The 26014-nt window shown below is 41.2% G+C and overlaps 1 protein-coding gene across 2 annotated transcripts in view; it reads right to left on the reverse strand.

The window, feature by feature from the left end:
- MIDEAS (mitotic deacetylase associated SANT domain protein) overlaps positions 1 to 26014 on the reverse strand; it is a 55629-nt gene that overhangs the window by 8992 nt on the left and 20623 nt on the right. For both annotated transcript variants that reach the window (XM_032113151.1, XM_032113152.1), the window contains exons 2-8: positions 15821 to 17509; positions 10448 to 10771; positions 9141 to 9486; positions 8663 to 8729; positions 3738 to 3880; positions 2786 to 2889; positions 1370 to 1445 (exon numbers count right to left, since the gene is read on the reverse strand). In XM_032113151.1, coding sequence (XP_031969042.1) covers positions 1370 to 1445; positions 2786 to 2889; positions 3738 to 3880; positions 8663 to 8729; positions 9141 to 9486; positions 10448 to 10771; positions 15821 to 17275 — 2515 coding nt within the window. In that variant the 5' untranslated portion in view covers positions 17276 to 17509. The remainder of the gene's footprint in view (positions 1 to 1369; positions 1446 to 2785; positions 2890 to 3737; positions 3881 to 8662; positions 8730 to 9140; positions 9487 to 10447; positions 10772 to 15820; positions 17510 to 26014) is intronic.

Raw genomic sequence — 26014 nt, forward strand, 5'->3', positions numbered from 1 at the left:
CTGCTCCACCTCAGCTCTCCTCTCAACACTTCCTTTGTGTTAGATCTAGTGCTCATCACCACAGGTTAACTCAGCTCAGCTTGCAAAAACCACTCAATTAGATGAACTAAGATGTTGCCCAAGCAAGGTGAAGTGACACACTTTGTGGTGGCCCAGTCATAAGATTTTATAGTAGGGAAATGGTGGGGCAGGAGAACAGGATCTTCTCTTTCAGCAGCAATCTGTACTTGAAGATTTACTACGTCTCCAGTATTCCTCAAATATTCTTTGCCTCTAATAATAAACACATTTCTGAATCCCCTCCTTCCTCATAGATGGTATTCAAGTAATATTTGCCAATAACTACAGTAGGCATGTGTAGTAATGAAGAGATGTAATTTGTATGCTTTGTGGCACCAGCTATTAGATGTCTCGCTACTGCTTTACATCAGGTCTTTCAGGTGGCTTGGGTCACCCTAGATCACTGAAGTCAGTGTCACATGGCTGACTATTTTCTAATTAGCTGCAAGACTAATAAATTTTGAAGAAACACTGACAGGTACCCATAGCTGGCTGAGGCTTCTTCAGCAAGCTTGGAAACTATTCCCCATAAAACCCCTGCTTAACTCCACCCTGGAAAATCATGCCAGAGAGGCTGTGATTCTAAGGCTACCACAGTCTTTCTTGTACATACTGGCTATCCTTCTGCATTCTCTGTGGCTTAGTGCCAAGGGACTGCCTTCCCTTTTCCCTATAAAGGAAATCAGAACTCATGCATATGCCAATACACATGCACATGTTCAGGAGGACGCAGTGTTTCTTACGTTTTAAGTGTCATAATTTGCACAAGCAAAATTTCTGGCAAGCCATCACTTGAGTTATGAGAGAGGATTGGCCTTTTAATCTTCTTGTAATGTAACAGAGTGATGCCTTAGGTTTTAACTTTTGTATTTTTCAAATTCTGTACTGCTTAGTGTGTAACTCTGAAGTTTCTTGTAGCCTGTTAATTTCTGCTCTCTCATGCTAGGTAGACATAACAAAGCCTCTCCAGGCCTGCTCTCCAAGGAAAAAGTATAAACCAAAGAGCCTCTAAGGGGGGCAAGTGAGGGGAATTACACCATTAAACTGAAGCTTTAACTGGAGAATTAACCCTGATATGCAAATGAACCAAACCTATCAAGGTGTGAAGAACTTGTAACCTGGGGTTCGTCTTGGGGTCCATCTTGGCAACAGCCTCTGGCTCCCCAGGGGTACCTTTGAAGGCCTTTCAAATAAATACCTACCTTTATTCCCTTACTCCTGTCTGGTCTCTGTTTCTAGGAGGCCTCTTAAGGCATCAAGAGTACCCCAAAAAATCAGAAAAGGATAGAAAAATTCCTAGTTAACAAACCTGTGTAGTGATAATCTGCCAAAGGGTGGGTAGGTGGTCGCACTGGATTCTTCAACAGCAGTTTGGTCAGAGCTCCCTTAGATAAACACAAGTAAAATAATTAATTTAATGTTTGGGGTATTAAAAACAAAGATCAGGCAATTGTTAATCCTCTCCTTTCTGTGGCAAGCTAACAGAAAAGAACCAGAGCACAGTTTACCACTTGGGACAACTTTCAAAATCACATTCTTGACTATCCACCTAATCTTGGGTACCACAGGCAAGTGGTACATTCTGGGCACCTCTTCATATCTGTGAATTGACACAACCACCAGGGTATTGGGAGAGAGCCAATTCCATAGACAGAGACCTTGCATCACATTAACCAAAGGCCTATTACACACACATCCAAAAATGCTGCGCCCTAAACGATACCTGTCTTACACACGCAGTCACTGCAATCTGATCTCACTTGACTAAGCAATATTTCAAAATAAAACAGCAGTCATGTGACTGAAAGATTATACACACAAAAACCCCACCTCTCAAGCTACTTTTTAGTTTTCATATAAACCAGAAACGTTTTCAAATTTTGTAGGAAGGAGACAATGGAATCATACTGCCACTGGCAGTTTAAACCACCTGAACAATGAGCTCCTGCTGCCAGAGGCAGTCCTGCTCCTCCCTAATGCCAACAACAGCATTCACAACGATGGGCTGGCAGAAACCTAACACATACACACAAAAACTTTCTGTTTGATCTCTTCTCCAATGCAAGTCCATGCAGTCTCACAAGTGTCAGTGCCAGGAGATGGGAAACAAGCAGCCAGACAAAAGTGTGAGATACTCCTGACCACAGGACTGATTTATGCCAGTTTAAATCTGTCACAGAACTATAAAAGGATGACAAAGCTTTGCTCTTTGCTCGGCTATTTGATATTACCTCCCACGGGTGTGAAAGGGCAATAATGGAAGTGTATCATGTCTTACAATACTGACATAAAATTAGCAGCACAGTTGTTCTATAGACAGAGACCAGAGAAGTCAAATGGATCTACCAAAACAAAGAGGTACAAGACACTGCACTCTTGACTCAGCCTTCAACCCTAGCCTCTTATTTTGCCTTTCAACATGGTAATCTTCCCAGAAGACAACACCTAAGATTCATTTAGCAGACTTGGCTCACTTGCCCTGATAGACTGTCAGCGTGTCTGTTAAAAAGCCAAACATGTCCAAGTTGGAAATATAAAAGATAGCAAGAGCATATGGCACTGTACATCGGTGAGAACCCACTTTAGGGACATACAAGGGACACCAAACAATGGGAACCAGATGCATTGAAAGGAAAGTGCAAGGCTCTCCTCTCAGGAATGAGAGGTTACCTGACCTTCCTTAACATCTCTGACCACACTGAGGTGAACAGCCGGGCAGACTCACCAGAATGCTTCCCTTTTCTTCATGTAAGAAATGCAATGCCAGCTCCTGGTTGGTTCCAGCCCCAGGAAAAATGCTTGAACAGGCAGCAGATAGCAGGTTTTCCACTGTTTCCACAGGGGTACCAAAAAAATTCAGAAAAGAAGATTAAAATGAAGTTTCCTACAGGATTTGCATGATTAATTACTCTTTTGAAGGAGAACTAGACATAACAGAAAGTAGAACTCAGAGAAGCTGAATGTCCTTGCAAATTTATATGGGTCAAATTTGGACCCCATTATTCATTAGACTGCAAGGTCATACAGCACTATTTACACATGGAGTTTCTTGCAAACCTCCTCCCTCCTATAATGTCTTCCCACCTCCCTTCACCTCAGACATTTCTTGAATCCGCCCTTATACTGTGAATTTCCATTTCACAAGACCCTTTTTTTCTCTCTCACTAGAAATATTTCTTCCAAGCTTGCCCACCTCCTCTCCCCTTCAGGATTTATACAGGCCACAACCCATGTGCAACAAAAGCAGACAGCTTCCCAAGTCTGCTACCAGCCGCCACAACTCCTGCTTCCTCATCCTGACCTCTGTCTACAACTTGATTTTTTCAAAATACTATTACGTCTAGAACTTCCCTCAAAAACAAAGGATTTGAGTGTATGTGGCTTTCAAATGTTAACAAAACCAAGGAAGCTTCACTGAGCAAAAGGCTGCTCTTGGCCTGATAGAAACAATGGTCCCAGTTTTCTCACAATTAAAAGAACCAATCCTACCAACCTCTCCCTGCCCCATGCATGCAATCCAATAAACAAGTTTTGCTCCTAAAACTGTTTTCAAGACCACTCAAACACGTCACTTGACTGGCAGCTCGAAAAGATTTTAAATTATGCCTACAGTAGATATGTGGTTACCCCTACAATCACTGTGACAACTCTGTCCTACCAGCCTTCCACCTTCTTACCATTCTCTTGTGTGACTTTGTTGGTTTCCAAGTCACCCCATGGCTGCCACACCAGCTCTGCTTTATGTTCATCAGCTTCTGCCAGAGCTCTGTCTTGGAGTGATGGGATTTCTGCTTGAAAGCGAGTTCCTACATTTATTCGCCTGCAGAGAAGGAAAAACATTACAGTCAGGCCCTCTTTACAATATCCAGGAAGTCTCCATCTCTGCTAGAAACACTAATGAAGAAACAAATGAAGAAACAATTGCAGCAGGCTCTTGCATATAACACCAACAGTGTTGTAGGTTACATAAATAACTCAGAAGTTGAGAGGTTTTACATCCATTACCAGCTTCCATTGTTTTATCAGCATAGGTTGAAACTGTATTTAAATTAGCATCTCCTAATAGCTGCTCAAAGAACAGTTATTAGCTTCCAAAAATCATCACTTTTTGAGAGGCTCTCATACAGGGTCCTCTTAAGGCAAGCTTGCTCCTCAGACATAAGATAGGTGAGCTTGTTTTAGTATTAGCATTTTGTCAGCCAACAACTGAACCAGAGTCTCCAAAAGTCCTTTTCAACCTAAACATTGCCATCTGGTCCAACTCCCCATTCAAAGCAGGATCAAAATTCAGTCCTTTATGATCTTGATACAAGCTGGTGTCTTCCAGGTACTCTTCCTAACAACTGAAACCAAAAATATAAAACAATGAAACCTGTATTGCTCCTTTTGTACCAAACCCAAATCCCATCCTTTTAGCAGCAATGTTGTACTTTTACATCTGAATTAGCAGACACATTTTTCACTACAAGCAACCCACAGAGCACTACACTTGCTTTAAGTCAAGTGACCATCCGCAGAGATTCTACTCTGTACTAGGAAATGTGGCTGTGTGCACAGAGATGGGTAAGAACCCCCACTGAAAGACTGTTCTGCTATATACTTAATGTAAAAGTGTTCCTCATGCAGATGTCAGTCAACTAGCACCACACTGGTAGCTCTTGACATACTAAAGTATAGAGAAAGAAGCTCTTCTTTGGAGAGAGCAGATCAGGCAGTGCCCATGAGATGATAAAATTCTGGAGTTGCTTCACTAGAAAAAAGTAGAACTCCCTGCCCAGGGCAAGATTAGCTATAATTCTCAAGTCTTGGCTTGGTGCCCCCCACCCCACTCCCCCCCCCCCCCCCAGTTACCAGAGAAAAAGCATGATCTAGTGCAATAAGGAATAATAACAAAAACTTCTGAGAAATGCCAACCTCCAGACTTTTCTTGTCCTCTGAAATGACACACACGTGTCTATTATGAAAAGGAGTTTGGAAGAGGTGTGGGGAGGCCTTGAAACAATACACAACCTGCACAAAAATCCAGTGAGATACTAGCAAGTGTTTCAATAGGGTGTTTTGAAGTCCTAAGAGGCTGTGGTATCAAGGGGAAGAAATGGGTATGGAAGGAGAAGGGAACACCCTAATTCCCTCTTTTACACCCAATTCCTTATTTTGATATTGTCATGAAGCACCTGCATCATAAGATGTCATGTGTTGGAAAAGCCCGTGTTCAAAAAAATGACTGACTTCAACACATACAGAGATTTTGCAAACCATTTCTTTTGCATCTATAGCAGATCCAGATCTACTTAAGGGGAACAGTTTACAGTTCATGTGTAAACAAAGTGATGCAGAAGTTAACTACCCTATACACTTGTTCTAATTTCATCACCCATTCAGCAGCAGCTTCACACAAGTGGGGTGGGATTCTTTTTGAATTCCTTCCTTCACAATCTGCTAGATGCATAGACTGATGCTAACTTCCTCTCAGTAGGTGATGGCAAGATGACATCAAGCATGATAGATGTAGGCAGGGAAGTTTTAGGCAGGTCTGCCATATACTATCTGTCTTTTTCCCCAAAACTACTATTTCCAACACCTGCTGAAGGTAAAGCAATAGGGACATTACACGTCTCAAATCACAGCCATGGGCAGGGAAGAATTAAAGCAGTTGAAAATGTCGCATCTCAGATGCCCCTTGTTGTAACTGTTTCCATTCTGCTTCCCAAAAGTAATTTTGTTTCAATGCACTAAGGTGGAACATGCATGAAGAACAAAGAACCCCAAGAAAACACTAAAGTCTGTTTGTAACACTGTATAGTTTTCAATTTTTCCTTTACTTGTCCTCTTCATCTTGGACAGAAAAAGCACAATCCAGACTAAAAATGAAAAGCAAGAGATTTCATGCAAGACTGAGAAGACCTTGCTAAAAAAGGCAAAGCAAAACAACCACCCTGGTATGCCAGCTCTCCTTTCAGCACACTGGGATGGACTGCAGTGAGGTTCACGTGGAGTCTTCTGCTCACTGTGATTAGTCTTGCTTACTGTTATGGCATGCAGTTTCACACAGAGGAGGAAAGGGTTAAGGACTATAATCTGCCCTAGAAGGGATAACTGCTCAAAACTGACACTTTGCTGCCACCTGGAAACAGATAAAAAGGTGGTTTTGCAGTAAAAACTGCACTGGGAAATTTGGGAGATTTTGTGTCTTAAGACACAGACTCCTCTGACTTCACTTCTGAGAAGGAAAGAGACAACTGGAAAATCTGGAGGGAAAGAATGTGGGGCTTCTTGAAAGTTGCTTTTCCTTTTTAAACAGAACTTGGAATATGACATCTCTGGGCTAGAAAAACTATGAATTACACTTCATACCTGCAACGTCCAAATAAAACCGGAATTCTGCTGCAAGAGTTGACCTGGGTAACCTAAATTTCGCCTGCTCTGAGCAGGGACTTGGACCAGATGATCTCCAGAGATCCATTCAAGTTATATTATTCCACTGTTCCTTAACTGATGAAGCCCCCATTTCAGTACAACAGGAGCTCTTGCCTGTAAGCATCAGTGGTGCTCCTGGGATGCCATGGGAGCCGAGTGTGACAACATTCAGAAATGAGGCCGTGCACTGGGAAGGAAGTTCACAGCTGATGCACCACAGGTATATTTAAGGCTGCCTAGTTGAGGTGTGATGACTTTGATGCAACTGAACTACAAAACCAGTAGGACACAAGGATCTGTGACAACAGCTGCCTATTGTACCACTTCACAAAGAATTAAGCTTCATTATCACATTTCCTATTCCAAATCACTGCAATTAAATAACCTTTTGAGAAGCATTAACAGAAGGTTTGGCAAAGCACAAGCAATTAGGAACACTATATTGGGTAATCACAAGTTAGAGTCGACTTCTGACAAGACTACAAAGCAAATTAAACATTTTTTCTTTCAAAAAAAAAGTGCTTCCTGCCATATTTCCTTTAAGAAAGATATGTCTACATAACTGACCACAGCAGTGCTGCCAAACACAGAATGACACCGGGTTATTAATTTATTGTGATTAAAAGTTAAAAGCTATCTACCTGCATAAGCACCTGTTCAGTAAGACTTAAGATGACAGTAAGACAACTCTGCACGTAACTCCCTTTTGACAAAAGGAAATGAACTTGCACTACTAAGTTACCATGATTTGAAATTTCCAGCAACAAATTAAAAAATCTTCACACACAACTAAAATTACAACTAACTTTATGTCATTAACTTCAGCAATTTAAGCCATTAGACACAACAAAGACAACTGCACCACAGAGAGGTCAAAGACCAAGACCTGGGAGGGACACAAAAAATATCTGTTCAAGAAGTTCCCCTGGATTAATGTGAAATGAACCAACAGGAGAAAAATGAATTAGGCAATATCCAAAATAAATTTATACAACGATGAATGTTCTTATTTCAATGAACAGGCTCAGTCTAGAGGAGGTCTGCAAAGGTGACAAGAAAAATCTGTGTTCATTCACAATTGCAACATTTGCTCAGGCTGCTGCCACAGGTGTAGAAAATTGAGCTTCAAACAGGAAGGCAGATTGGGAAAAGGGCAAGAAAAAATAAAATTGCCAGCAAATGCTCCAGTCCCTTTTCAAAATATAAACCATTTTGGATAAAAGCAAAAGAAGCCTTGTATTTATTTGGGGAAAGTTTGAGTTAAATATCTCAAATGTTACAGGATATGCTGCAGAGTTAGAGCAGAGATTGCTGACTGCACAATCAGATGCAGAGCCACGTGGGTGTTTTTATGCCACATGGGTGCTTCCATGCCATGCATCTCAATGATTAGACTTTGCAGAAGTTCATTAACTAGGTACAATAATGAACTGGAACTATGTTGATGAAGTTCTGCAGCACTGAGCTTGTACTGGTAACACTCCCAGAGCATCTGTGAAGGCTGTGCAGAGACATTTGCAACTTCACTCAGATTTAGCGGGACTGGCATGAAGCCTAAGCTCACAATTCCAGCTTCAGCATCTTCAGACTGTGTTCCCTAGTGCTGCTGTGTCCACATATGTCTGAAGTTTCCCAGCACACAGCCAGCTAAAGATTAATGAGGCTGACTAGCTCAGGGCACACACCCCATATGCCACTGGCTGTAGGGCTTTCAGGCTGAGCTCGCCCGGGGGGAACGAGGTGCTCACAGCTGTGCTGCAGACACAACGCACCTGCGATCTGACCCACCCATGTGAGAGCTAACTCCAGTTTTCCATGCTACATTCTGTCCTTCCTCTAAAGGACCATCTTCCCACCCTAAAACAAGCATACAGCGTACAAAGAAGTGCTCATATACAACAACACAGGATAGATTCACCTTTAGGTAATTAACAGTATTTCAGCCCAGAGACAGCTAAGCAGTAATACAAAGCAGTTAGTATCACCAGAATTCCATTTGCCCAAACAAACACTATTTATCGTATGGAGTAATTTTTAATCAAGACAACTTATATTTTGAACCACCAGTAAGAATAGTTTTAATGCTTCTAAGAGATACATCAGTTGTACAGGGAGCAGCTTGAAGGTTTAGGAGGAAGGAAGGAAGCACTTTTACTAAGAGACTATGAACCTACTGGCTACTTACGGTTCAATGCTGACCGGGGTGGCTTCCCCCACCACTGTAAGAATTGGAGGGGTAACTTCTGAACTATCTGCAACAAGAAGAAAGAACTGCTCAGCTTCACATCTGAGATTTGCTTTTCACACAGCTTGCAAATCTAATCAGAGCTGTCCGTCTCTCAAAAAAGGTACCCTCAGGCTAAATAATGGAGTTTCAGATGACCGGGAATTTGCCTTCCTCCCCTCAGTTCAAGATACGAGGAACTGACTTTTCCATTCCCAAGAGCGTCAGCAGGGGGTGTTGCAGGTTGCCTGTGAACGCATCTTAACACCAGTTCCCAGATGTACCAACACTGCATTTCCTCTATTCCAGCTCCCTAAACAGTCATGAAGAAGCCCCAGTTTCACACCACCACACCTTCTAAGGGCATGATCTTCCTCCTAATGCTCTGCATTTCCTAATCATAAACTAGGCAAGAAAGGAAGGTTAAAGTGAAACTTACTTGATCTAAGCAGAGTTCTGTGACCACTTTTGGGAGTCATTGGAGGTGGAACCGAATGACCACTTGAAGAGAGGATAGCGTTAAAATATAGCCCAGATCCTTCTCTCACTGGACTAAGGATTGGTGGAGGAGTGTAAGGAGGTAGCTCAAAGTTCCTATCTGAAGGATGGTCTGCCAGACGGACAGGTGACCGTAAGTGGCTCTGATATGGAGTAATGTTGGAATAAACAGGTGGTGCAATAAAAGTGCCAGCTTTTGGTGGTATGAAGAGTGGCTCGGGTCTTGGCCGCTGCTTTGGTTTTCGGGTAAAGCCCTCTGCTTCATCCTTTGGAACAGCATCTTCATGCTATTAGAAAAGAAAATTACATATTTAATTTAGTTTAAAAACCTCAGGTTCTTTGACAAACTTGAGTGAAATGACAACATTTTTTAATGGCAGCTCAAAATCTGGATAGGACAGTTGGAGGATGTCTCAACAATTAGCAGAAGAGGGAAGTGAGAGGAAGAAGACAGGGAATGGAATGGAATGGACAGAGGAACTATTAGGTAGCAGCTCTAACTCATGATTATGCAGTTATATTTTACAAGAATGTACATCTGGTCCAACCTTCATGGCAGCTTTAAAAGAGAACAAAAAAGCACAGCAGAACCCTGGTATAGATACACCAGAACCATGATACAGATACACGGTGACACCAGATAGTGGTAAGAGAACAGAAGATAATATAACGTGGTCAAGCATTTAAATGCAGAGAAACCTCCCCACATGCCTACCATTTCTCTGGTATCTGAAGATTCTGTTGTACTTCTGAATAGAAGAGAGGAAAAATAAAAAAATCTACACACCCACTCATCACTACCATGCTGCAGGGGAGCAATCAAGTACTGACCTTCAGAACTCAGTAAAAGGTTTCAATTCCATGAGAATAAATCTTCACTTTGGATTTTATTCACATTGAGAGATACGTACAGTACTTGGAATTTATTAGTATCTATGTATGTACAAAGAAAGCACTCTTTACACAAACACACTATTAATTCTAGCCTTATTACCCATCTGGCTTTATTCACTATTTAGTGAATTCAGTGAGGCATTGCTTGGCTGTACTAGCATTAGCTGTAGGTCATGAAAAGCCAGCAATGCCCAAATATATGGCAGTATTATGATTAAAAAAATCCCCAGACTACATACATTCCAAGTTCAAGCCTTGAGATAGAACTACTTTAATAGGAAAGTTCATGGCTAAAAACCGTGAGATTAAATCTAACAGATCTGGCTCATCTTTGGTGTCTTAGTCCTTCCGTACCTGACTCGAGGTGTCCATGTTAGTGTTACGATTAGATCGCCTCCGAGTGACTATCACAGAAGGCTTCCGTTCACAAGGAGCTCGATCGTTCGTTTGGCCTCTCTGGAGCTTTCCATCCTCAGACTTTTCCTTTTCAAGGCTCTGCAAGTCAATTTTTCTCACTGGCACGGACACAGGAATGATAAGAGGCACAAGGCTGTTATCCTCCCGGGCTTTTTTGGGAGCTGGTGAAGAACTGGCAAATTCCACGACACTTTTTGAAGCTGCAGTAGGTCCTGGAGCTGTTACCAGCACACTCTTCTTCTCCTCTGAATTATCCAGCTCCTGAGAAGAGAAACAGATTCCTAAAAAGTTCTGTATTACTTACATAATAAATCAGATACCATCTCACTTTCAGTGTATATCAAGTCTCTCAATATACACTTGCAATTTGCAAGCTGAAATGGATTTGGAAGTGTTACTGGACGAAAAAGAATATTTCACAGTGTTACTAAATTTCATAGAATTACCTGAGGATTGCCTGTAGTCTCAACTGCTGGAATACTTATATATGTCGTTCTTAAGAACTGTTTCACTACCTAGGTTTTCACATTTTATTTTCTATATGAATTTGTATCCTGCTTTATAACTTTCAACAAAGGTTCTTCAGTTTTAGTAAAGATCAAAAGCTGAAGGTTATTAATTTCAAATACTGGATTTCTGCTCCAGGGAAGACTGAACCATGATAATATCTTAATTAAATCTCTCACACACAAAAAAACCCAAACCCAGAGCTAGCTTTCGCTTCATCTTTTTTTTCTGATTTATAGGACAAAAGGATCTTTCATTATTATAACTGGAGACTCTGAGTTCTGTTGTCTAACCAGGCCTGAGCCTGAAGTGCTTTTGCTCAACAGAATCAACAAGATATTATCTGCAAGCCAGCACTTTTTGCACTGATATTACAGCTTCCATGTCTGTTTTACTTATGGAAGTCCTAGAAAATTGAGCTCCAAGGAGATGGGAATGGGGGATGGATAAACACATGGATCCTGTAATATCTAATGGCTTCAGGTACTGCTAGCAATCAAGGATTTCTACTCCTTCAAATTACTATCCAAATGTTCATTCCACTCTCAATTCACAGATTCTCACTTAGAAGCCAGATACTAATTAGAACTTTCAAAAACACCTCTCTCCAGGGATGTAAAAGGCCCTCTTGAGCTCTGATGAAGTGCAGTGTAGAAGCTGTAGAAGATGCTCCTTTTGGTGTTTCAAATATCTCCCCAGCTTTGAGCTCTGTGTGGAAAGCCTTTGGACAGGATTAGGTATGCAAAGTCACCCTCTGTCAGAGCCAGAGTCTACTGAGGAACCTACCTGTGTTTTTTAGGTAAAATCTAAGGTACGTAACCTCTCAGGTATAACAAGAGGTCTCCAACCTGGACTTTCAAAATGTTGCAGAGATTTACTGAAGCCCTCAAACAGAATCTATTGTTTGACATTACAAGTCCCTAATCCTGATTTAAAAGCCAGCATGAGCAGGTTCTGTCATAAGGGCTCAGACACACTGCAGTCACCTCACTGGGTGATCAAGAAAGCCCTTCAGCTTCACTGATGAGTGAGAATCCCACTCTGACGCTCTATTTATAGAGGGAACCACAAGTGTATTGTCACAACATGCATCAACCAGAGCCTGGGGTTAGTGCTCGGGCCTCTGTCCAAATGAGAGACCTGATAATTTCTGTTGGTTTTAAAAGCAAACAGGTCTACTCTGGAAAACATTAAGCCTTCAATATAAGCCAGGTAACAAGATTAAGCACACAAAATCTACCATATCAAGAAGATTCAGGACAGTCTCCTTTCAAGACCTTTTATTAGAGCTGGGCTAAATGTGCACAGAAAGGTTTATCTTATAACTGACCCTGCAGCTTACAAGTCTGACTGCTTCTTCACGGAGACTGCAGATGTCCACCCCCACCACACAGTGATGGAATGCACAATTGTAAAGTCACAAGTGGCATCCATTGTCCCAGAATATGCCTCAGGAGAAATCATTGAGCTCTGAGAACCTGCTGACAGGCACCTGTACTTCCCCATAAAACTACCAATTTTGGATTTGGAGGGCATCCATCATGTTCATCATGCTGACAGACATCACTAGAGTTCACTACCTCTAGATAGCAAGGAGTTCTTGAAAATTTTTGTAGCCTCCCTCCACCACTTTCTGGGTACATCAATAAAACATGTAATGTCAACGTGAATAAGTGAACAAGCACCAATTCTGATCAATCTAGAAATGTCAGGTACTTCCTGTGCGCTACACAGACCTCTGTAGGTCAAGAGACATGAACTAATTTGCTAACTACAAGGAGGAAATTAGCTAGTCACACAAAAGTGTCACTTCCCTCTGGCTTTATGATCAGTTAACCATGCTCCTTTTATTTTCAAGACTGGGGGGCAATCAGCAATGATGGAAGAGATGACCCTTCTGAGACAAAAGAAGAAGAGGAGACCTGAATAGTAGTACAGATAGAAAAAAGACACCAGTGAGAACTTAATATAGTTGAGACATCCTTAAAAATGTTCTGGTCCACATCATAGCTTTCCTGATCACAAAAGTTCACACATACCTAAGGTTAACTAAGAGGGGATATGACTAATTTTGCTTTTTGCTTCAGATCCCTAAGCCTTTTGCTTCAGATCCCTAAATAGTTTCTCAACTGTTTGATTATTCTCAGAGGTAAGCAGAAAAGAGTCTCCGAATAAGGAACGGGACTTTCATTTGTAGACCTGCTAGGGGATTTTTGGCTACCTTTGCATCCCTGTTGCAGAATTTGGGGTAGGAGAGCTGCTGGATAACTGCTGCAAGTGCAACATGTGGCACTTTCATTTAGACTCTTGCATAAATACTGAGGGATGAGCTAGTCATCTAGAGTCCTCCCGGAAATCCATAGAAACCCATCAGACGTTCCAGCATTGATCCTGTCTATCCCTCAAGCTGTTTCCAAAAAACTTAGAATTCTCAGAAAAACCCAACTACAACAGCTGGAACAACTGTTCCAAGGCCAGTTCTGTGATCAGATAAGAAACCATAACAGCCTTTTAAAAACACCTGCCCACAGAGTGCTTTCTGCCACCATTTGGCATCATCTGCAGGAAGGAGAGGCAGCTTCTGACTGCAGCCAAACCAAAGCTTGTCCATGAAGGAGGCGAGTCCAGAACTACAATTCTGCAAACAAAACTTTTTTTCTTCCTTTTGCTTGTGGCAGCTGGTGCCCTGCCCTGTGCCAGGGGAAAGCAGCCAGGTAACCAAAACCTGTCTTCCTTCCATAAAGGAATACTTAAATTCAGACACCCTTTAAGACAACCATTCAGATTTGAAAAAAGTTTTCTGTACTTTTAGAAGACAACAAATCACACTGAAAACATTAAACTAAAAGTTGAGAATTTACTGCAGCCTGTAGGTAGCCATAAGCTTGCACCACCTGAAAAAAAGGCAGCCACAGGCAGCTTTGGCGCAAAGCATCAGTTGTGACACTGCATGTAGACAGATACTGCTGTCCAGAATACTATTTCTGCATAAGGTACACATACCTAGACTGGGATGTTCAAACAACTGGTTCAAATTACAAATATTGCCTTCTTTAATCCACAATTTAACTCTACGGCCTTCTTCACACTCTTCAGATAACCTATGCAGAGAAGGCTTCTAGGTCATTTTTAACAGAAAGACACTCATATGAGAAGCAGACCACTCTCATTCAGCAAACGCATTTTCTTTTTCTCCCTCACACAATATTCAACACTTTAAAGATGTAAAATCCATCACAGCTCTGGTAAGAATGTTATCATCTTTCAAAACCTCATTCTGAAAGCCTGAAGAGATCTAAACATAAAGAGTTCTTCTGCTAGTGCCATTATGGAAGCTGCTTGCATAACTGCAAAGAATAAAAGAGCATCTGTCAAAACACTTCTCTGGGCTTTACATTATGAATCAGACTGCAAGCAGACGTGCCTCCAAACAGCCAATTTCTTGCTTCATCTCTCAGGGGCTTTTCCTAGATGCTCTATTTGCTTCTTCTTGACACTCTCTTAGTGATCCAAGCGCAATGTGAATTGCGGGCCTTCTGCAATGTAACCACAAAATGGCTGGCAAAGTATACCATGCTACTATGTACTACCAGTTCTTTATCAAATCTGCTTATTCAGCTAGAGTTAGAGCACAAAGGATTGAAGACAGCATCAACCAAGTCACTGTTTGCCTTCTGCTGTCCAAGAGATGGAGTAGGCTATGGATATTCACCTTATTGTTTATTAGTTCAGTTCTTTCACTCAAACAGCACATTCCTCTAAGGAAGAGATGGGAAAAAACAGTGACAGACAGACTAGGAAAAAAAGAATGATGAGAACAAAACAGGGAATAAAATGTCCTTCCCTTTGTTGTCTCTACAGCAACTCAAGTGTCAAAACTATAGGTAAAAGTAGCTCATGCAACATCTGCATTTCATCAGCCTTTGGCAACAAAACTTCCAAGGAAAAGTGTGCCTCATAAGAAGCACTCAGTGAAAGATTAGTCAAACCACAACTCTACGAAAACCTTCAAAAACAATCCCTCATGAAACCCCCACCCAACTCCAAAAATCCCATCACTTGTCTCCCAATAGGCTAGTTAATTTTGAACTCTATCAGCTTGCTATATAGAATATATACTGTACAGTTTAGACTGATGGGATATCAAAAGGTTAGGAGTAGTGAACTACCAAATCAGTCAGCACTAAATTTCTTCCCCATTAAGTCCTACATGAGGTCTACATGCAGACATGTCATTCTACAGCCCTCAGGTCATTCTCAGAAACAGAATGCTGCATGAGACAGACTTTTGTCATGCCTGGTAGGTTCTTCATATAAGTGAAGCTTTCTTAGACTTTTAATATCTGTGAAATATTGAACATGTAAATTGCATTATATAATTTTTAGATAGCACATTTTAGAAACCCTTCAACTGCTCAAACTGAAAAACTGGCAGGTAAGCTGTCTTTTAACAGAAAGAAAGATAATGTTAAATTGGTAAAAAGACAACAAGTAAACTGCTTATACTTGCCTCTCAAAATTCCTGATCACCTTGAGACCTAAGCATATTTTGAGATCATGGGCTAAAATAACATTTGATGCTAGTGAAATAAAACTGTCCCTTAGTGGTTTCACTATGCTACATCTCTGTTCTCCCACATCTATGAATTACAGTAGATGAACTTACATGCCTCCACTTCCAGAGCTGCCCTTGCTGCATACTTCAAGACACCATCCTATCCTGCATATATAAATAAACTTCTTTCATTTCAGTCCTATTTTGTAGTCTAAACCATGATATATTGGTTAGGGTCTATACCTTACCTTTACATTCTGAAGAGAAGCCAGCTCAACAGCTTTTTGGGCCAAAGTCAGCAAATTGGCTTCTTGAGAGACACGTCGTCTCCGTCGGGTACTCTGGATTACACCACCTCTGACAGCCTGAAAATCATTAGCTCTCTGAGTGTTTTCTTCAGGTGCTGCTGCCTGTTTCTCCTCATCTCTACCATTCTGGGCTGCAGCTTGCCTGTCTGTTTCCATCTGGCACTGCTCACTACTGACCAGGACATCCTTCTGCCCCAGATCCAACCTTTTGGGGTGCAAATAGCTACTTTTACTGTGGGCCAGTGACTCAGGTGGCTGCTGTAATGGGACCTCTTGCTGATGTGTTTGCCAGTGATGCAGAAATAAATTGCTAGGTTGCTCTTCTGCCTGCTTAGAAGTCAACACTTCTCCTGCAGATGTCAGCAGGACACCTTCTTTGGAGAGTCTCCGTGATCTCCTTGGAAAGGGAATCTGGGTCTGAGGTAGCACAGTCTGTTGGTTCTGCTCCGTTAATGCCTTGAATAGCTCCTGGTTCCTCTCTGCTTGCTGAAACTGGTGTGGCATCATGTGATGTTGAGGTGCTGCAGCTGCCACATGAGGCTGCGTTATGGAAGTTGTTTGCTGCAGACCGAAGGCTTGTGTGGCAGCCTGTTGCTGCTGCTGCTGAGGATAGAAATTTTCAAAGAGCTGTAGCTGGGGAAGAGCTTGCTGTTTTTGTTGCGCAGTAAATGCTGGACTGGAAGAAGTTGGGGCTTCTTGAAAGACATGTAACAACTCAGGAAGACCTTGCTTTTGGCCTTGGTGCCCAAATGCAAGCTGGAAAGGCTGCAATGGCAGACTTTGATTCTGCTGCTGCTGTTTCTGCATTTGATGAAAAGAATTCATTTGAGCTTGTTGTCTAACCAGGGCTTGCTGTTCCAGCTGAGCCTTCTGGGACATCATCTGCTGGACAGCATCTCCATATAAATCCAGCTGTGACACAAACACTCCTTTCTCTTGATTTCTTTTAAGGGCTTCTGGGTGGCCATAGAAGCCTGGGGCACCAGCGTTGGAGTGGGGTCCTTTTGGGTTGCCCCCAAAAACCATACTGTGGTTCCACATTGAAGGTGGAGACTGCCAGTGGCTGTCACCCCTCTCTGGCAACCGGTTTCCCATTAGTGAATTCTGCCATTTGACAGCTGTTACTGACTGGGGCATCATCACTGATTCTCCCCTATCTTGATTGTAAACAGAGTTCATCAAAGCAACATTGTTGGGTGCACTTGTTAATCCTCCTGCATGAGAAATCTCCATAGTTTGGGAGACTGGTATATTCCCTCCATGACCATAGTACTGTCCTTCCTTAAGCTGCTGCTGTGGTTCTTTTGATGGCACAGCTATGTCCTGCTCATTAAAATAGGCAACTCGTTTCCCAGTCCTTTTGCTTGAAGACTTCTGCTGAGCCTGAAGATTCATGGTTCAGTCTGTTCTCCCAGCCACGCACACAGTATTTATAATCCACCCATCCCTGAGGTTGGGGGAGGAAAGGCACAGCTGTCTTTATTTTCCATTCAGCTCTAGTAATAAAGGGCAGGAAAGAAGTCCAGATGAAAGTGCATTCACTTCCCTTTTCTTTGTGTGCTTCTCCCACTTCTTTTCACTCTTACATTTGTGGTTCAGAGGCCAGTAGGGTCCACTTAGTTACAGGTCCTGAAATAGAGAAGCAATTGCAATGAATCATCAAGAGACATAACTGGCCTAAGAACGTTCATGTGATAAGCAATAATGTGTATGTCTGTCCCATTTCCCATGGAACTGAAGACCAGGATTATAAATGGAAGAAACAACAGATCTGACCTGCTAGAAGAATGCAAAACAAAACAACTTAGTTTTACAGACCAGATATCTCACTGTACTTGCATGATGCAACTCCCAATTGCACACAGAATTCTTACTAATCCCTTAAGTTCATCCTGAAAAGTTTTACTCTTAAACCACCTCTGATCTGGCCAATTACTTCCATGTCTTCCTGTAGCCAGAATAACCTGGTTTTAATCTCAATTCAAAACCACAAAACAAAAAACCCTCATGGCTTGCCAAAAGGCCACATTTCCCAAAGACCTTTAAAAGACACACACGTACATGAAGCCAAACATGCAGCAAGATGCTCAATTCAGAATTTGGAAGGAAAGGATCAGGCAACAGCCAATCAGTCACACACATACACCACCAATGACTACAAATGCTTTCCAGTTAAGAACTGCCCACCCAGCATCCAAGTACTGGAGACAGGGCCTGCTCAACTTGTTGCTCTCTCAGATGTTTTTTTCAAAAGCTGAAAGCAACTGCTCAGGTCACACTGAAAGGTAGTTCAGGCAGCTGCTGTTGCTGCAGCTGCTCCCAGACATCAGCAAATATCTGTTCGTGTAAAGCTACAAACGTAATAGGAGAAAGCCTTTCCAGAACAGGTACTCTACGACAATTCTACCATCCTACCCTCTTCTTCCATGAGGAAAAGCTATCCACAAATTCTAAGAGGCTAGCTTGCAGAATTAAGGTCTAATGTGTGAACACATACACTAGTATTTCTATTTGGACACCTAAAACCTTTTTAGATGTTTAGTTTTAAATTCAATTATATTCTTAGATGACTACTACTAACATTCTAGTGTAAGTCTCTATTCCCATCCTTTTCAGTGTGCACTCTGTTCCACTTTAAATCACATTGCCAATATATTCCAGGAAAATTTTAACAAATTGTTAAAAACCTATTCTTACTACATCCCTTCTGTTACATAATCAAGTTTCTCTTGAATGGAGCAGGTAAGACCAACACACACATGCCCTCCAATGAAACCTGCAATCTATTTATCCCTCTTTCTAAAATGAAAAATAATAAACCAAAATTATATAGCACACTGAAGTCCTGTAACCTGAGCTTCCTCAGACGGATATGGGTACAGTGCAGGTTTTAATACTGAGGTGGGGTTGGGAACATGACGAGGAGGAAAAGACAAAGAGTTTTAATTAACTTACGCAACTTCCACCTCAGAGGCCAAGCTTGGCTTCAGTGCTACTGGAACCATGGGACTGTGTTTCAGAGTGAAGTGACTCACTTCCTCAGGCTGTTACATAGCTGTTCCCCCACACTGCCTCCCCTTCGCCTTGGCTACAAATCATGGACCTCTGCCACCCTGCATCACGGAGCCAGGGCATTCCTCCCTCCTCTAAGCACAACGTCTCAGCTTATTTTCCAAGACTATCACAACAGGACAAAAATAAGTCGAGGAGAAATTATGGACACGTGAGATGGAAAATTCTTTCTAAACTGCAACTAGTACACAAACGAAGATTTCATAGAGTAAGTTTTTCCTACTTCAAAACTTCACTAGGAGAGGAAAAAACATCTTACAGCAGGAAACGGAATCTCTGGTAGCAAAAATGTAGAGGTAGAAAAGTTGCTATATGCCTCTGAGAAGCATTAATGCTATCTTATCCTGTCACCTTGCTTTCTGCAGCATTGCAAATGTATCAGAGGTAACAGCTAAACCTCCATACCTTAGGTAATGCACTAAGAGTGGTTTCTAACAGTCTTACCTTGTGGAATAATCACAAGCTATTTTTCTCTCCAAACTAGGCAACTTCTTCCTTCTACTGATGCTTCTACATGCTTTTGTATTGATCAGCCACATAATTCTGATAAAAAGAATGCAAGGTTTCTGTGTATTAGAAGACATTACCACTAGATCAAGTTTTAACCTGCCAGACAGCTTTCTAAAATTCTGCTGTGGATCTTCTACACTTTGAAGAAAAATTCAGCAATAACTGTCAAAAAGATGGCATTCAACTTTCAACTTCAAGAGTCCTTGTTTTCAACCAAAGAAAGAAAGAAAGAAAGAGTGAGCCCCGTTGATGCTGTTCTTAGTAGTCGTGGCTGGGATTTGCAGCTACCACCCAGGAAAGTACCCAGAAGACCTTTAGTAAGAGGACTCTCACATTAGTAGGAAAGCACTGCATTAGCACAACTTTCCAAACCTACATTTGTGTGGACTTTGGTTCTGCTTTTTCTATTACTAGATAAGAAGACACCAGCATCACAAGGTCTAACTCAGACCAGTTTAGAACTGCAACAATCCGGGAAAGAGATCTAACAAAACTATTAAGATGCAAAGTGTAAAAAGGAGTAAGCTCAGAGATAACCTTAATGAGGAAAAGGAAGATGTACAACTGAAGTTGCTCTTCAGCACAAAACCCAGGATAGTGAAAAGGACATTACCAGGAAGAAAAGAGACTTAAGGTACTTTGAACAAAACATGCTTACTGAACATGCCAGTTCTCCCAGTTACATGCAAAAATAACTATATCCTAAGAGATCACCAAGATAAAAGAGGATTTGTTGCATCCAGTATTTAATGGTAAAAGAAAATATCACAAAATTAGCTTTTTAGTAGTTCTTTCTATATAGAAAAACTGCATAAAAATATCTTCTATGTCATCCTAATAATAACAGTCCATAGTTTAAGCTGCAGTGATAAATGTTCAAGTTGCAGCATGACTATGCTTCAGGAAAGCTCATGCTTGGCAGCTTCACTGCATGAGCACTGTTGGCTCTCTGACTAAACAGGCTTCCCTCCCTGAGGTTGGGGGAATGAGCTCACACAATCATCATCCTAGCTAATTACCAGCTTTGGGGTTTTTTGGTTTGTTTTGTTTTGCTTTAATTTCAGCACAAGAGTCAGCCTGCAGCAGCACAGTAAAATGGCAACACAATTCCAGGCTTAAGTGCTTTGGAGCAGTACACCCCGGACCATTCCTTACCTTTGAATAAAGCACACAGCCAGTTCAAATACTGTAATTCCCAGAAGATACTGTGTCTTGCCTCCAAATATACTGAAGTGTTATGATACTTAGCATTGCTTTTACACTGCACAGAGAAAAAGCAGAACCTAGCATCAGTATATTTTGATTTAATAACTCTAAGATTTGGCAGGCAACATCATCAGTTATTTTCACTTCCAGGAGCTTCTGACATTCAAGAACTTCTGAACTTTCTCCAGATGAACACAAATTGTACATCACCTCCTTTGATACCACAAATATTTTCAGACTTCTAAGGAATTTTTCATATTGTGAGGCTTTCTATTCTACACCTAAAAACAATGTCAAATTAGTTATACATATACCCAGTGGATGCATATGCAGTATTTTCTGGAATGAAAAATACATAAGGAAAGTAACCCATGGCACCTTACTGGGAAAAGTTAGCGTTACCATTTTTAGCTAAAAACCTCTCTAGTGTATCTGCACTAACGCATTAAAGAAAATCATAAACACATATAAAACACCATATGAGCTACATTTAGCCTAAGAATGCTGAAGGACTTCCTGAAGTATACAACAGGACTATGGAGGTCTCTGCCTGCATTCAGGATTCTGTTCTGAAATTATGAAGTCCTTTCTATCAGAGCCACTCACTAGGCGGTTACCAGCCCAGACCACCCATCAGCAGATTCTATTCAATCCAAAGCAGAATCACTGAGACATCCCTATCCAGTGCAACTATCTTGTCAGAGTTTATTATTAGCCTGGAGAGTTTGCTATAAAACCTTAACAAAAGTTAAAGGTTATTTGATTTAGGGGACAAATTTAAAACACTCAGTGGTAAGCATTTAATGTAAAATATCTCTATCTCTCTTTAAAACTTGTTGCCTGTGTATTTAATAACCATCCACCATTATTCCATTTCTGTAAATATTCTCTTAACTAAGGATATGTATATTTGTACAGTTTCACACAACAAGTGAGGTCACATCATGACCTCACACACTGTAGTAACCTTAAACTTTACTCTTTGGCTCACTTTTGCGCTCTCCTGTGCTTTGCTTAGTCCATTTGCTACATCACCTATATCAGGCATGATAAGCAAGTTTAAATTGTTCACATTCCTCACCCTCCTCTGAGATCATTTGCAAACATTTCTCCCTGACAGAATGCTGCAGAAATGACTCAGGAAAGACTAACTTCTCCTCAAACTTCAGCAAAATTAAGGATGCTGAGAATAATAACATGTTGTAGTTGGAGGTGTAGACCATCTTTTCCAGCATCTTAGCTTTTAAATTCCTCTATTTTAGGGTTTTTTTCATGTAAAATAAAGTGTTCCTCTGTTCTAGCTAATGTACATTCTCAGCCTTAATTGCAACAATACTGTCACAGCTCCTTACAGGAAATCTGTCAGATTGGAGTGATGACAATCATTTCTCACTAAGTCCTTCTGCTGCCAACTGAAATTATGGTTCTCCCCTGTAAGCAGCTTGATCACTTTTAATGATGATGATGAACAGATTCCAAGAACAATTGTTACATTTAAGACAAATGCAGCAAGCTATACCATGTCCTTCTGAGACAGAGCAATCAAACTTTCCTTCTCCAATTTGCTCATTATTACGGTCAAATCCCACATTTACGAAACATGTAAAGAATTACAACGCACATTTTACTAATGAGGAAGAGAAACACAGGAACTAACTCACTTCTAAGATCACACAACAAGCAAGGTCAAAAATTAAGCAATATGTAACACACTAGCTACCAGCTCCTTTTCAAACCTGCAAGAAAACACAGGTTTAATTAAATCTACCTGTGGAAGATAAAAATTGGACGTGCTAGTCACACGTGTGAAGAAAGGGCAAAAAAGTTTTAATTCCTTCAGTGCAATAAGAGGACAGAGGAGGCTCAACAGGGTAGGGTTTGTTTCTGGCTTTCGTGGTTTGCATTTTTGAAAACGACTGGAGACTTAACAGGGCATCACAAACAAGAAACTTGCTCCAGCTAGCAGAAATCTGCCTCTGTGAAACCACCAGCACCATTTGCAACAGTCTTGAGTAAGAACAGAGAAAAGAACAAAAGCATGGATCCATTCTCGTGTTTGTAAAAGACTTGCAAAGCTTATTGCACATAGTCTATGCTTACCCTACTGTATACAGAAACAGCTTCAATCCTTCCTTCCAAAGCCTCTCCCGCACACTTACTTTGTCACATTTTCTTCCAGACAGTTAGCTACATCAAAATTCCTACAGATTGTTTGCAACCTCCCACTCACCACTTTCAGACACCTTGAACAGGAAGGATAACAGCAGAGCACAGAAAATAAACCATGTTTGTAAATTCTATACAGCAAAGCACAGCAATCTATGTCCAGAAGAAAGGCAGGGGAAAACTCAAAGCAACTACAAAACACAACAGTCTGCAAGAAAGCCAAAAACATAAATGGAAGATGCTGGTTTTATGTTCCTGTCACTTTATCCCAAATGGTATGGCATTTTCCAGACATCTAGAATGCCTGTCTCTACAGCAAAAGGAATTTATTCCAGGAGTGTGGCACTACAGAAGAGCAACAGCTGAAGCCCAAAGCAAACAAGCAAAACCGACCAACTGAACAGTCCACAGTTTAAAAAAAGCCCACTACAAAAGAATGTAAGTAGGTATCAATCATCTCCCCTAACACCTCCAAGTATGAAACTAATCTAGGGAACTTATCAGATTCAAGTTCTAGAATCAATAAAGCCTATGAAATGGGGAAGAATTACTTGATGCGTAGCACTCACAGCAAAAAAAAAGGAATCCTACAGCAGGCCTGTAATAAAGACAAAGAGATGAAAGGAAAGCTGCTTCACAGACAGACAACAAAAGGGAAAACACAGCATCCAGGAAGTTTGGCAACTTCCACTGTTTCCTGAAGGTGCCTGCCTGGGGCTAACAAACACATACCTAAATAAGTAGTATGCGTGGCAGACGTTTATGACCTACCCAAATTTTCATATGATTGGCCCATTTCTATTGCAGAGAAAGACTGAAGCTATGACTGACTACAAGGGCGCCCCTGCCCTGAGGACACTGTTAAAACCACTTTGCTGCCACTTTCACTTTCCCATTTTCGGAGGCTGGGAATTAATAAAGCTTTACTAAATCACTGTACTATCCAGAGACTCAAAGTGAAACTCATCAGCTCTGTGAGGTGAAACATAGGAGAAAATGGTCATGCTGTGAAGGACTATGTGCCAGCAAAATCAGGTAGCTTGTATTGCACCACCAGATTCCACGAACTACTGCTCCAATCGAGACCCTTCCTGATATTCAGCACCAGAGGCTAATTACCCACAGCAAGCAAAATAACACAAAGCGTAGAACTACCATATTGTTTGGGGAAAAAATACATACCCAAAGGGAAATATATGAACTACACTTCACGAAGTAATCAATCCAAGGAGAAATACAAAACCTCCTTCAAGAAAATATTTTGGTTTATGGTAAAGGATGTAATAAAGGTGAGACAGTGAAAATGACGCCCTACAAACATTATTTAATTAGGTACATTTCTGTTCCAATGGTCTTCAAATTCACCAAAGCATGCATTCTGATTCTATTTGGACCTACTACATACATTCATGGATGTGGTTTTATTTATCCCCATCACCACAATTGTTCTACACTCCATCTAAACACACAGATCGATCCTAGTATGAGGATTTTGGAGAAGGATTTTGGTGTTTTGAATTACGGGGTCTGAAGCATCACAGATGCGCCTCAAAGGGAAGTTTTCAGGCAACAGTTCTATGAGAGGAAAATCATATACTGTTGAAGAACACTCAAAAAATAACCTATTTTTTGAGGTTGTCTTCCTCAATTCAAGCTGGAAACTTGATTACAAGTATTTGCTTTTCAAAACACACCTAGGATTTTCCACATAATTTTATTCTAAAGGATGAGGAAGAGACAAGAAGTTGCTAAAAAGAAAATGCCCATCAAGCGCTGATCAGTCTTATCTTTATAACAACCAAGCCAGACAAAACCTGGCTTACAAAAACAGCTCCACCAGAAGAAAACCCACATGGATGAGGAAGAAAAACTACTAAAAAGACAAACTAAAATTTTAAAACTTAGCAGATAATTAAACAAACAACAAAAGGGGAAAAAAAAGCCACAACCTGGTTTTTCTTAAAGGAACTGACAATGTTGTTTCTACCAGCTATTGAAGGGGAATGTAAGATCTTCAAGTTCATTTATTTTCAAGCAAAACTTTGAATAGTGTTTCCAAAATAATCGAAATTTCATGCCAACCTCATAATATAAAAACAAATGATTCATGATTTGCACCAGACTAGTCCTTTGTCTTGCACTACGAGAGAGGCAGCTCCACAATCCAGCCTCTTGTAAACACATACACAGGAAAGCCCTTCTTTACAAACGGCTTCGCAACACAGACCAAGCTTAGCCTTTAATAAAATAGGTACATTTCTTATACTGGTTAATGTTTATAAACTGTACTGAAATTAGGAATATTTGTTATTATAATCTGTCATAATGATAAATGCTGATCTGAAGAGGCTTGGGCAGCCTTAGAGTGCAGAAGGAGCACAGTAATTACGGAGTATGAAATGCTGCTTTCAGGCTTTGTAAAGTTACATGAACAGAATTCTTTCCCACTGGAAATGGGTTAACAGTTCTAATTGTAAGCCCTTAGACAGTTATTTTAAGCTTTTTTTGTTTGGAGCTGTCTGGGAAGGCAGTTGTTAGCAACAGAGAGACCAACATGCAGGAATCACAGCAGGCTCCCAAGTCAGAATGGCAAAGAGCAGGCCAAAAGCTTTTCCCTGCCCTCGCATTCACATACCTGACATGACCACAACATGTACTTCAGTCCAAATGCCTCTCTTGCCACAAACACACCAACTGCAGAATTGCATGGACACCCCATGTCATGAGACAGACCAAATCTTTCTGCATTTTAGCCCTGAGAAGAAAACACATCTGAATGCACTGGGCTGCAACGGGGAAGATTGCTACAGGTTCAGCTGTTCCCATCTCAACCTCTTCAGCACTCCAGAACAAAACCAGGCTTGCACAGACGTCCAGTGTAAGGAACAACAAAGGCTGAGTGTTTTACAGATCCCTCTGAGGCTTTGCAAGAGGTAACGGGCAACAAATAAGGGAAGAGAATGGTCAAAGTTCATAGAGACAGCGATACTTGCCATTCCCGGGGGTTTCTTCACGAGAAACATAAATGTACTCAGTACCTCAGCCTGAGCCCTCGGCACAGACATTCTTAAGACCATCAAGCAGGCATTATCACTTGCCCAAGTCTGGCTGGACAATAGATGAGACTACACATACAGGCAGGACCCCTGGGATCTGGGATCAGCTTCCAGCTCTGCTACA

The sequence above is a fragment of the Corvus moneduloides genome, chromosome 6 (assembly GCF_009650955.1).
Source record: "Corvus moneduloides isolate bCorMon1 chromosome 6, bCorMon1.pri, whole genome shotgun sequence".
Taxonomy (NCBI): Eukaryota; Metazoa; Chordata; class Aves; order Passeriformes; family Corvidae; genus Corvus; species Corvus moneduloides.